Source organism: Capricornis sumatraensis, chromosome 19, assembly GCF_032405125.1.
Source record: "Capricornis sumatraensis isolate serow.1 chromosome 19, serow.2, whole genome shotgun sequence".
NCBI lineage: Eukaryota > Metazoa > Chordata > Mammalia > Artiodactyla > Bovidae > Capricornis > Capricornis sumatraensis.
The window spans coordinates 68,197,754-68,210,970 of NC_091087.1; the positions used below are offsets into that span (position 1 = coordinate 68,197,754).

A 13,217-nucleotide genomic window follows, 5' to 3' on the forward strand; every position below is an offset into this window, starting at 1 on the left:
GGGCCCAAGGCAGGGTCTCCTCGTAGCCAAGGACCCCGACGAGTTTTTGTGAAAACCTTATATACCCTAAGTGTACTTGCTCAAACCCACCTCCCCAAATTCCTTGAAACTAGTCTGGACAAGGTAAAAGAGAGATACGATCGAAGTTAACCCACGATTCATGTGTCACAAGACTAGATAAAGAGTGGACATTTATCAATAGGCCTGTGGTCATATCCCGATAAACATAATGGAATTTATGACTTTGTTCTGTTACAGAGATAATTAGTGTATTCTTTTAGGCAACGGAGAGTCCAAGTCCAAGTCCTGAGGCTCTTTTATCCGGGGGGTCTGGTTTCCCATTGGTATGCCGCTTCTATAGACACAAAGTTCAGAGTGCATTGGGAGGGTGGCCATTTGTGTAGCCTGATGTTTGCAGCCTGGCCTAAGATGGAGTCCAGCTCTGTCTGCTTCCTCCTTCAACTCCAGCATTCTTGCCTGGGAAATCCCATGGACAGGGGAGCCTGGTGGGCTACAGTCCATGGGGTCGCCAAGAGTCGGACACGACTGAGCGACTGAGCACGTGCGCATGGGCTTCATGGTGGGGGCGGTGGGGGCAGTCTCTGGAAACACGGGTGATTTGTATCTGTCTTCCACCAGAGGCAGCAAGAAGGCCAATTGGTCAGGCCCTCTACGGGAATGGGATTTCCCAGCTGGTAACCAGACGTCTGGGTTGAGCAGTGGCGGGTCTGCCAGCACCTGCTTGCCAGCTCCAGGGTCCCTGTGTAAACTCATGAGCTCCTTCTCTCCAGAGTTCGTGTGTTCGCTGGATGCATCGGATGAGTTCCTCAAGGAGCGGGTGATGAACCTCCCCGAGAGCATCGTGACAGGGACCCACTACAGCCAGGACCGGTTCCTCCGGGCTCTGAGCAACTACCGGGACGTTAACACCGAAGATGAGACTGTCCTCAACTACTTCGACGAACTTGAAATCCACCCAATCCATATAGGTACGAAATAAACTCAAGGATAAAGTGAATGTGGAGCGCCACTGCCCAGTACCTGGACCCCCAGCCAACCTGGGGCACGCCTGTCATAGGGCTGGGGGAGCGCAGGATAGTACAAGCGTGTGTCTAGGGCCCAGGATGTCACAAGAAAAGACAGGGGAGCTGTCTACTTGAGGATTTAGTGGAGTGGGTGGCGGGTGGGGAGTGTTACTGTTGTACGAAAACGTGGATGTATTACGAAGTTGAACGCCAAGTTGCGTTATTTGTTTTACCAAATTGGCTTTTTTTTTTAAATGAATGAGACAATTGATTAAACCAGTATTTGTTGCAAAGCTTCTTGTTGGCAGCTGCCACCTGTGCCGTGATTCTGTCCAGGTCTCTATGTCCATGAGGTCAGTTTGTGGCCCCCATCCTGGTCCTGTTCCACCAATTTCAGTATCTCCAGGGCTTGGAGGACCCGGCGGGCCACACCCTTGGAGCCTCTGCCGAAGTAGCTGGGCATGACACCATTCTCTGATGCCCCCCATCCCGACAGATCTGGATTTCAGAGCCAACCCCAGTGCCAGCCCGGAGGTACAGGTGCCAGGCTGTGGCAGCTGCTCATGTAGAACCACTTCTCATTGTAGGGAGCGAGCTCTTTATGTTTGGCCAGCTTGACCGTGTCCACCCATTCAGGGACTTTCAGCTTCCCGGACCTTTTAAGGAAGGCTGCTGGAGTTCTGATGCACTTCTGCGGCTTCGTGTCTTTTACAGTAACTCCGGGCACGATGCGCCCTCTGCGCTGCTAGCCAGGGGAAAGGGGCATTTTAAAAAATATTTATTTATTTGGCTACTCTGGGTCTTCGTTGTGGAATGTGAGATCTAGTTCCCTGACCAGGGATCAAACCCAGGCCCCCCTACATTGAGAGCGAGGAGTCTTAGCCACTGGAACATCAGGGAAGTCCCCAAATTGGCATTTTTTTTTAAGGGTACTTCAAAGTTAGGTGGTTTGCTGCCAGCTGCATTGGGCCATTTCCCCAGCGTCCTTGGGAGCAGCGTCCTGTTCCCATAGCTTTGCGAGGCACTGGTATTCCTCACAAAGCCCCTCCTGGCTTTTAGACTGGCCAGCTCACCCCTTGTTGCTGTTGTTTGCTGTTTCATCCCTAAGTTGTGTCTGACTCTTGTGACCCCATGGACTGCAGCATGCCAGGCTTCACTATCTCCCGGAGTTTGCTCAAACTCATGTTTATTGAGGAGAAGGCAATGGCAACCCACTCCAGTACTCACGCCTGGAAAATCCCATGGATGGAGGAGCCTGGTAGGCTGCAGTCCATGGAGCGCTAAGAGTCAGACACGACTGAGCGGCTTCACTTTCACTTTTCCTTTCATGCATTGGAGAAGGAAATGGCAACCCACTCCAGTGTTTTTGCCTGGAGAATCCCAGAGACAGGGGAGCTTGCTGGGCTGCCGTCTATGGGGTCGCACAGAGTCAGACATGACTGAAGCAACTTAGCAGCAGCAGCAGCATGTTCATTGAGTTGGTGATGCTATCTAACCATCTTATCCTCTGCTGCCCCCTTCTCCTCCTGCCTTCAATCTTTCCCAGCATCAAGGTCTTTCCAATGAGTCAGCTCTTTGCATCAAGTGGCTGAAGTAATGGAACTTCAGCTTTACCATCAGTCCTTCCAATGAATATTCAGGGTTGATTTCCTTCAGGATTGAGTGGTTGGATCTCCTTGCTGTGCAAGGGACTCTCAAGAGTCTTCCCCAACACCACAATTCAGAAGCATCAATTCTTCAGCTCTCAGTCTTCTTTATGGTCCAACTCTTACTCCATACATGACGACTGGAAATACCATAGCTTTGACTAGATAGATCTTTGTTGGCAAAGTAATGTCTCTGCTTTTTGGTATGCTGTCTAGGCATTAACTCATTCTTAGCTACTCAGAAATCAAATAGCTCTTCCTGTTTCCTATAAACACTTAACTCAGAGCTGAGCAGCCAGCAAGCACGCAGTGAACATGCTCTCTCATCAACCTCACTGCAGCCTCATCGTTGCTGCCTCCAGATCCCACCTGTCATGACTGGTTTCTCCTCCTCTTGGCTCAGTGAACCCCTGAACTTCCTTTCTGGTTTTTTGGATCTTGACACTTTCTGCTTCCTCTGGGTTTGCTGAAAAAATCGCTGATCTGATGGCAGCTTAGTGCCCAGGTTGACTTTTGGGGCCTCCCAAGGCCTCTCTCCATCCCCTCAAACCAGCTGGGGCACATCCCAGTCCTGGAGTACTGGGAGGCTTAGAGCTGACGGAAACTGTCAGCAGGAGAGCTGATTCCAGTTTCTGGCTCTGCTTCTGTGAAATAGGAAAATAATCCCTGGCTTGTTACTAATGGTGGGGATTAGAGATAGGAAGTGTCTGGCACATTAGCAAAGTTCAACAGCTGGTAGTTAATCTTATTATTAGTACAACAGTAAGGCAGAGAATGATGTGTATTATGAGATGAGAATACATTTATCAGTCTGCAAATTCTGCTCTGTTCTGCACCCTCAGAAGTGATTGGATTTTGTCTTCATCTGGACAGGCCTGTGCATGTTGCACACCAGGTTCTATAGGTAGAAGCTAAGGAGTCTACACCTACTAGTATGGAAAGTAGTTTACACGATTTACCCAGAGAACTAGGAAGGAGTGGTGACCAAACTTCATAAAAGTAGTGATTGTCATCTTTTTCAGTAAATACCCCCCCCCCCCCAAAACTATTTGTGGAACGATGAGGAGAGCCCCAGGGAGAAACAAGGCAGAAATGATGAGGTGGAATGAATGAGTGATCACTGTCTTCTGCCTCATTCCACGCCCGTCACTTTTGGCCTCATCTTCACACTTACAACCACAAAGACGGGAAAAGCAAAGGGGTGTCATGTATCCCAGTGATGGGCATGGGGGAGGGCGTCAAGGTCAGGAATGCAGCCCAGCCTCCGGAGGGTCTTGAATGGGGCCCTGGAAGGATGCTGGCACCTGCGTCCTCTCTCTGCACCTCTGTACCCCACTTCTTTCTCAGCATCTCTTTCTGCCCTTTATTTATTTATTTTTTTTGGCTGCACCATGCATCATCTTAGTTCCCTAACCAGGAATGGAACCCAAGCCCCCAGCATTGGAAGTGAGGAGTCTTAACCGCTGAATTGCCAGGGATGTCCGCACCGCATCTTTTTATCTCTTTTGCTCTTTGGACCAGAGTCTCTCTCTCTCCTTTCTTTGGCCCACGTGGTAAACGAAGGCTGCCCCACAGCCCTGCAGTTCCCATGTTAACACTGGGAGCCAAGCTTGTAGCTGGATGTGTCTCTTTCCATCCTAATTGCATATACTTAGACGAGCAGATGGGAAGTCATGGTTGGGTCAGGTGCCCACGCCCCAGCCAATCATCCTTCCCAAGGTCAGGGCAGAAGTACCTGGAGGCAGTAGTGTTGTTCTATCTTTCAAGTACATCAGGGGTGTAATACTCTACTAGGGGAGCCAAGGAGAAATGCATTGAAATGTCAGCGCTCAGGCAACCAGGAAGTGAGATTTTTTTTTTTGGTGTGGTTTTTGGTTTGGCTTTGCTTTTGATGGGCTTGTTTCCACCCACCTACCAATGCACTTGGCTCTGTTCTTCCCTTTGTCCCATGTTGGAACCTGGCAGTGCTTCTAGTCTAGGTCAAGGTTCTACAGTCCAAACACGGGGGCACGGGGAGTGCAGCAGTAGCTGTGCTTGGGGGCTGGTGAGCAGTTACTCCTGAGGAAGGGCTGGAAGCGCTTGGCTCTCAAATGCGCCTACTGCTCACCCTTCTGTGCAGAAACCTTCCAAGCAAGCCCTGGAGACTGGTGTAGAATTTACTATTCAGTGAGTTGTGCAGGGAGGAACTTCCTGTTGTCAGCAAGCCTTCCCCACTCTCCCCTTCCCCTCCCAGATCCCCTTCTCCCCCTCCTCTTTTTTCTCGTTCTCCTTCTGGTCTTCTTGTTAACATCAGTCACATATTCTGGAGTTTGGACTTTTTCTGATTCAATCAGGCTAACTGAAAAAGTTAATTTTAAAAAAATGAATTGAAAATGTATCCCAGAATCACCGATTCTCAGAAACAGAAAACAAAAGAAACCTGGAGGTCACTCAGCCCCCTCTCTGCCCCCACCCAGGTGCAGGACTTCCTTTTGTGGAAATCCCCCCAAGTGAAGTGCCCTAGTCTCTGCTTAAATGCCTCCCAGGGTGGAGAACTCAATCCTTTGAGGAGGTCCACAGCCCCATCCATCCACTCAAATCAGAGGCAGGTGTCACAGCTCAGAGACCTGAGCCCCAGGCTTACTCCCCGTAACTCTCAGAGACCAGTTTGATATTTGCCAGTCAGGCCAGAAATTCTAAACTGTGCTGGTAAACTCGAAAAGGAAACCCCCATATAGTAATTTACACAATTTGCCATTACAGGATTACGGTAATAAGGAATTTTCCTGAGTCTGGTCTCAGGATAGATTGCGAGCAGGGACCAGACTAGAAAAAAGTCTGTATGGGTCTCTTTCTTTCTCCTAATCATTAAAGATGTAGGAAGACTTGAAGACGCTCAGAACAGACTTGCCATCAAACAGCTCATCAAGGAGGTCGGGGAGCCTCGCAATTATGGTTTAACAGACGAAGAAAAGGCGGAAGAGGAGCGGAAGGCTGCTGAGGAACGGCTGGCCAGGGAGGCCCTGGAGGAGGCAGAGAGAGAGCACAAGGAGGCAGTGGAGACGGCCGAGAAGGTCGCCCGCTGGGAGGAATGGGTGCGTGTGTACACGTGCGTGGGGTCCGGGTGCGGGGCGCGGGGCTGGAGAAGCCATCCGGGCCTGTCGCACTTCCCTTCCTGCTAACAGAGAAATGTCGTGGAAATAACCGAAACGATTTTGTTGTTGTTTGTCGTCGTTATTTTTTCATATATATCATTTAAAAAAAAATTTCTTTCCTATGTACCATTTAAAAGAACATGCCCTTGGTCTTTTGCTTAGTGTAAACAATAACAGTAAAAACAGCTAGGACTTCCCTGGTGGGCCAGTGGTTAAGAATCTCCCTGTCAGTGCAGGGGACACAAAGTGTGACCCCTGGTCCTGGAAGATTCCATGTGCCATGGAGCAACTCAGCCTGTCCACCACAATCACTGAGCCCGAGACCCTAGAGCCCATGCACAGTAACAAAGGCCCCGCGCTGCCCAAAAAAAAGTTAAAAAAAAACAAAAACCAATGAGCCACTGATGTAGTATGAACAATACTGCTGCAAAAGTGTGCCATTTGGCTGCATTGTCAATCTGGCGATTTCGTTTGGTTTCCCTCCATTTACCCATCTAACCTGGGTGGTCAGCCTCATTTCACCCTCCTTCTCATCACTGAGTCTTCTTATCTATTCTGCCTCCAAAAACCGCACGCAGATCCACCCACCCACAGGGCTCCACTTCTGCTGACCAGGTGCTAGACTTACGTGGTGCCTTCTGGTTGTCTCCCCAGCTCCACCCCCTCCATCTCCAGTCTGCCCCCCTGCTGATGCCTGGCGGTCCATCTAAAATATAGACCTACCGCGGCCATTCCCTGATTAAACTCTTCACAGACTGTTCATCATCATTAGATGAGAGCACAAACTCCTTATTGTGGGCCCCAGGGTCCTCTGTGACCTGGCTCCTTCTAAGGCCATTTAAACAACCTGCCACCTGTGTGATTCACTTCCTCCTCGCTTTCAGCCTCTGCTAAAGGAAGCCTTTCAGTTCAGTTCAGTCGCTCAGTCGTGTCCGATTCTTTACGACCTCATGAATAGTAGCACGCCGGGCCTCCCTGTCCATCACCAACTCATGGAGTTCACTCAGACTCACGTCCGTCGAGTCGGTGATGCCATCCAGCCATCTCATTTAGTCTTTGTCAAATTAAGTCTTTCTAATGAGGCCTTTCCTGGGCATCATATTTAAAGTTCAACACCTGCCCCTCAGCATAACATGTCATATCCCTTTCTATACATTTACATTTCCCCTTTGGGGACTTCCCTGGCAGCCCAGAGGTTGAGACTTCCAGCGTCCATTGCAGGAGGCATGGGTTTGATCCCTGGCGGGAGAACTAAGATCCCGCATGTTGTGCAGCATGGCCACATTGATTCAAAAATGAATCTGCACTTATGGTTTGTACTCTTTGCACTTACTTCACCTCTGTCCATGGGATTCTCTAGGCAAGAAGACTGTAGTAGGTTGCCTTGCCCTCCTCCAAAGGATCTTCTGGAAGTAGGGATCAAACCAGTGTCTCCTGCATTGGCAGGCAGATTCTTTATCACTAAGCCACCAGGGAAGCCTAAAGCAATGTATATTTTATATCTTTGTCTTGTTTAATGTCTTTTGCTGTCTTTTGTTTAACTAGTGTCCAGGAGTAGGCTGGACTGATGTGCTTAAGCCCCACCCAATCCCCTAGGCTGAAAAGGGAGATTTCTTAAAGGAAATCTGGAATTATTAGTCCTGAGAGAGAGGGACTGGATGCTGAGCAAGGCATAAGCACAAGCCCACCAGACCAATACCTTCTAGACTTTCTATTAAGTTCAGTTCAGTTCAGTCGCTCAGTCGTGTCCGATTCTTTTCAACCCCATGAATCACAGCATGCCAGGCCTCCCTGTCCATCACCAACTCCCGGAGTTCACTCAGACTCGCGTCCATCGAGTCAGTGATGCCATCCAGCCATGTCATCCTCAGTCGTCCCCTTCTTCTCCTGCCCCCAATCCCTCCCAGCATCAGGGTCTTTTCCAGTGAGTCAACTCTTCGCATGAGGTGGCCAAAGTACTGGAGTTTCAGCTTCAGTATCATTCCTTCCAAAGAAATCCCAGGGCTGATCTCCTTCAGAATGGACTGGTTGGATCTCCTTGCAGTCCAAGGGACTCTCAAGAGTCTTCTCCAACACCACAGTTCAAAAGCATCAATTCTTTGGTGCTCAGCCTTCTTACAGTCCAACTCTCACATCCATACATGACCACTGGAAAAACCATAAGCCTTGACTAGACGGACCTTAGTCAGCAAAGTAATGTCTCTGCTTTTGAATATGCTATCTAGGTTGGTCATAACTTTTCTTCCAAGGAGTAAGCGTCTTTCAATTTCATGGCTGCAATCACCATCTGCAGTGATTTTGGAGCCCCCAAAAATAAAGTCTGACACTGTTTCCACTGTTTCTCCATCTATTTCCCATGGAGTGATGGGACCAGATGCCATGATCTTCATTTTTTGAATGTTGAGCTTTAAGCCAACTTTTTCACTCTCCTCTTTCACTTTCATCAAGAGGCTTTTTAGTTCCTCTTCACTATCTGCCATAAGGGTAGTGTCATCTGCATATCTGAGGTTATTGATATTTCTGCCAGCAGTCTTGATTCCAGCTTGTGTTTCTTCCAGTCCAGCATTTCTCATGATGTACTCTGCATATAAGTTAAATAAGCAGGGTGACAATATACAGCCTTGACGTTCTCCTTTTTCTATTTGGAACCAGTCTGTTGTTCCATGTCCAATTCTAACTGTTGCTTCCTGGCCTGCATACAGATTTCTCAAGAGGCAGGTTAGGTGGTCTGGTATTCACATCTCTTTCAGAATTTTCCACAGTTTATTGTGATCCACACAATCAAAGGCTTTGGCATAGTCAATAAAGCAGAAATAGATGTTTTTCTGGAACTCTCTTGCTTTTTCCATGATCCAGAGGATGTTGGCAATTTGATCTCTGATTCCTCTGCCTTTTCTAAAACCAGCTTGAACATCAGGAAATTCATGGTTCACGTATTGCTGAAGCCTAGCTTGGAGAATTTTGAGCATTACTTTACTAGCGTGTGAGATCAGTGCAATTGTGCGGTAGTTTGAGCATTCTTTGGCATTGCCTTTCTTTGGAATTGGAATGAAAACTGACCTTTTCCAGTCCTGTGGCCACTGCTGAGTTTTCCAAATTTGCTGGCATATTGAGTGCAGCACTTTCACAGCATCATCTTTCAGGATTTGAAATAGCTCAACTGGAATTCCATCACCTCCACTAGCTTTGTTTGTAGTGATGCTTTCTAAGGCCCACTTGACTTCACATTCCAAGATGTCTGGTTCTAGATCACACCATCATGATTATCCGGGTCGGGAAGAGCCTTTTTGTACAGTTTTTCTGTGTATTCTTGCCATCTCTTTTTAATATCGTCTGCTTCTGTTAGGTCCATACCATTTCTGTCCTTTATCGAGCCCATCTTTGCATGAATTATTCCCTTGATATCTCTAATTTTCTTGAAGAGATCTCTAGTCTTTCAGACTTCTACAATTCTATGATCCTTCCTTCCTTCCTTTCCCTCACTTAGCTTGATCTGGGCAGCTAGAAATTATTTCAGTGTAAGAAGTGAGATAGGTATCCAGTTTATTATTTTCTAAGTGACTATGCACTTGGTAAAACACCATTTACATCTTTTCTCTGCCGATTGGAAATACCATCTTTATCATAACGTAATGAACACTGCTACTTCTAGTGGACTCTGGGGTGAGTTGTATGAAACTGTTCTTCTTTTTCTGTCTATTTACCCTACCCACAATGTTCTATTTGTAGAATAAACGACTAGAGGAAGTGAAAAGAGAAGAAAGAGAATTACTGGAGGCCCAGTCTATTCCCTTGAGAAACTATTTAATGACCTATGTTATGCCAACACTTATGCAGGGTCTGAATGAGTGTTGTAAGGTCAGACCTGATGATCCTGTTGATTTTCTGGTAAGAGGTTTAAGTGTCATGTTTGTTTTTTTTTTTTTAATATCAATTTGAAAATAAAATATGCCCAAATCTAAATGAAAAACCAATTGAGACAAAAAAAACTGTGTGTCTGGTTATTTTGGAAATAGCCTCTAATACCTTCATCATAGTTTATAATAGTTTATAATAAGTTTCATCATAGTTCATAAGACTTTTATTACTCATTTTAAAGTAAAAAGTTTATATACTTCCATTTTTATTAAGTATTGGTTTATTATTAAATGTCTAGACTTAAAGTAATGGAAACTATGTTAATAATGAGGACTATTTCTTATTTAGTCACTTCCAACTCTTATGCAACCCTATGGACTTGGAGTCCTCCAGTCTCCTCTGTCCATGAGATTTCCCAGCAGAGAATACCGGAGTGGGGTTGTCATTTCCTTGTCCAACTTCCATTTTTAAGTACAATGAATTTTCACTTTTATAGTACAAACTAATATACTCTTAATTCTAAAAAATAATACATTTTAAATTGCTGACACTTTTTTTTTTTCAATTACAGGCAGAATATCTTTTCAAGAATAATCCTGAAACGCAGTAAAACTTTGAAGATATCATGTCATGTGCTTTACCGAGCTCGAGATGAGTTTAACATAGTAATTTGAAAAACTGCTTAAAAAAAAAAATGCTTTTCTAGTTTTGGGGAAATTCTTTTCTTTCTTCCTGCAATCAAATATTTTATTAAGTAAAATCATAAAAAGCCCTATGGTAATGAGTCACTACTTCATTAAAACCATGCGTGCTAAGTTGCTTTTGTCGTGTCTGTGTGACCCTATGGACTGTGTGACCCGCCATGCTCCTCTGTCCATGGGATTCTCCAGGCAAGAATACTGGAATGGGTTGCCATTTCCTCCTCCAGGGGATCTTCCTGAACCAGAGATCGAACCCGTGTCCCCTGTGTATCCTTCATTGGTAGGCAGATTCTTTACCTCTAGCACTGCCTGGGAAGCCTAATTAAAACCATATTTGCGAGGTAAATTGTTAAGGTGTATCTGTGTATAGCTCATGGGATAAATGTTGATTTACTGTTTCACTCTTCATCTGAGTATTCTGCATGATAATGTTCATAGTAACTCAATTTACAGCATGAAGAAAGTCAGACTACATATTATTCCAACATGTGAGCTAATTAATGAGTTTATGTGACTTGTTATGGCCCCTGCACCAATGGTGTTAGAAATGAAAATACATCAGAATAGTTTATGCTTTTTGAGTCACAGGAAGTCAAACAGGGTTGTTTCTGCAAGGTGGTTTCTGAGTTTAAGATCAGCACCCAACCTATGAGGCAGAGACAATTATAAACCTCTTGGTAGAAAAATTCATGTAACAGGATGAATAATTTTTAACATCTGTGATAAGTATAAAGTGGCTGAATATTCTTAAGAAACTAACTTTACCATATAGCATAAATAATCAATCCCAATGGCCCTTTCCAGTTCTAAAAATCCCATAATTCCCACAACTACACTGGATGAGAAATCGATTTCAGTTCAGTTGCTCAGTCGTGTTCGACTCTTTGCAACCCCATGGACTGCAGCATGCCTACGTTTATCTTAATGACATGTATCATTTCTTTAAATAATATCTGAATGTAACTGCACTACACTTTTTACACTACGTTTTTGTGTGGCAATATACACAGCACAAATTTATCATTGCAACCATGTTAAAGTGTATAATTCGGTGGTACTAAGTAAATCTGTGACATTGCCCACTCATCACAACAGTCTAGCAGCAGAGCTTTTTCATCACCCCAAATGGAAGCCCTGTACCAATTATCACTCTGCATCATCCCCTCGCCACAAGCTTCTAGCAAACACAAATCTGTGTCTATGGATTTGTCTACTCTGGAGAATCATAAAATGTGTGGCCTTTTGTGTCTGGCTTCTTTCACTTAGCATGTTTCCAAGCTCCATCCATGTTGTAGTATGCATCAGTATTTCGTTCCTTTCTATAGTGGTGTCTGTCACTCTACACATAGACTGTATTTTGTTTAATCATTCATGCCTTGATGGACAGTTGGGTTGTTTCCACCTTTTTGGCTGTTGTGAATAGAGCTGCTGTGAACATTTGAACACAAGTTCCTGTTTAAACCCCTGTAGTCAATTTTCGGTAGAAACCTAGCTGTAGAAATATAGTCATACGGTAATTCTGTGTTTGACCTACTGGGGGAATTACCAGACTAGTGGGTGTATAGTAATATCACATTGTGACTAAGTACATTTTCATGTGCCTGATGACCACTTGTGTATGTCCTTGGGAGAAATCTATATTTGAACCTTTTGCTCACTTTTTATTTGGGTGGTTTATCTTTTTGTTACTGAATTGTTAAAAGTTCTTTATGTATTCTAGATAGAACACTCTTATCAGCTATGTGATTGGCAAATATTTCTTCCCATTCTGTGGCTTGTCTTTTCACTCTCTTGATAATGCCCTTTAATGCACAAAACTTTTAATTTTGATGATATCCAAGTTACCAATTTTTCTTTTATGTCACTGCACAGTTTTGTCCCCATTTTTATTATTCTTTGCTTTTTTTTCTTACTGTTAAATTGTATGTATTTTTTAAACTTTTTGATTTGTATTGGACTATAGCCGATTAACAATGTTTTGGGTGAACAGCAATAGGACTTAGCCATACAAATACATGTATCCATTCTCCCCCAAACCCTGCTTCCATCCAAGCTGGCACATAATACTGAGTAAAGTTCCATGTGCTATACAATAGGTCCTTGTTGGTTATCCATTCTGAATATAACAGTTTGTACACGATCTTCCCAAACTCCCTAACTATTCCCTCCCCCTGGCAATCGTAAGTTCATTTTCTAAGACTTCGCATCTCTTTCTGTTTTGTAAGTTCATTTGTATCATTTCTTTTTAGATTCCACATATAAGGGATGTCATACAATATTTCTCTTTCTCTGTCTGACCTCCTTCACTATGACAATTTCTAGGTCTAACCATGTTGCTGCAAATGCACTGTACTATTTTTGATCCTTATTTCAATTGAAAATACTAAGTAACTAAAGAGAACCTGGGATGTTAGGTCCATGAATCAAGGTAAATTGGAAGTGGTCAAATAGGAGATGGCAAGAATGAACGTCGACATTTTAGGAATCAGCAAATTAAAATGGACTGGAATGGGTGAATTTAATTCAGATGACCATTATATATACTACTGTGGGCAAGAATCCTTTAAAAGAAATGGAGTAGCCATCATAGTCAACAAGAGAGTCCAAAATGCAGTACTTGGATGCAATCTCAAAAACGACCGAATGATCTCTGTTCATTTCCAAGGCAAACCATTCAATATCATGGTGATCCAAGTCTATGTCTTGACCAGTAATGCTGAAGAAGCTGAAGTGGAATGGTTCGATGAAGACCTACAAGACCTTCTAGAACTAACATCCAAAAAAGATGTCCTTTTCATTATAGGGGACTGGAAAGAAAAGTAGGAAGTCAAGAGATACCTGGAGTAACAGGCA

The 13,217-nt window shown here is 44.6% G+C and overlaps 1 protein-coding gene and 1 pseudogene across 4 annotated transcripts in view; one reads left to right on the forward strand and one right to left on the reverse strand.

Moving 5' to 3' along the window:
• The window catches only part of AK7 (adenylate kinase 7), a 69,343-nt gene extending 59,008 nt beyond the window's left edge, over window positions 1-10,335 (forward strand). For all 4 annotated transcript variants that reach the window (XM_068991211.1, XM_068991212.1, XM_068991214.1 and 1 more), the window contains 4 exons: window positions 792-989; window positions 5,525-5,745; window positions 9,535-9,693; window positions 10,235-10,335. In XM_068991211.1, the coding sequence (XP_068847312.1) occupies window positions 792-989; window positions 5,525-5,745; window positions 9,535-9,693; window positions 10,235-10,273 (617 nt within the window). In that variant the 3' untranslated portion in view covers window positions 10,274-10,335. The remainder of the gene's footprint in view (window positions 1-791; window positions 990-5,524; window positions 5,746-9,534; window positions 9,694-10,234) is intronic.
• Window positions 1,221-2,126, reverse strand: LOC138095430 (small ribosomal subunit protein eS19 pseudogene; annotated as a pseudogene).
• Window positions 10,336-13,217: the final 2,882 nt, after the last annotated feature.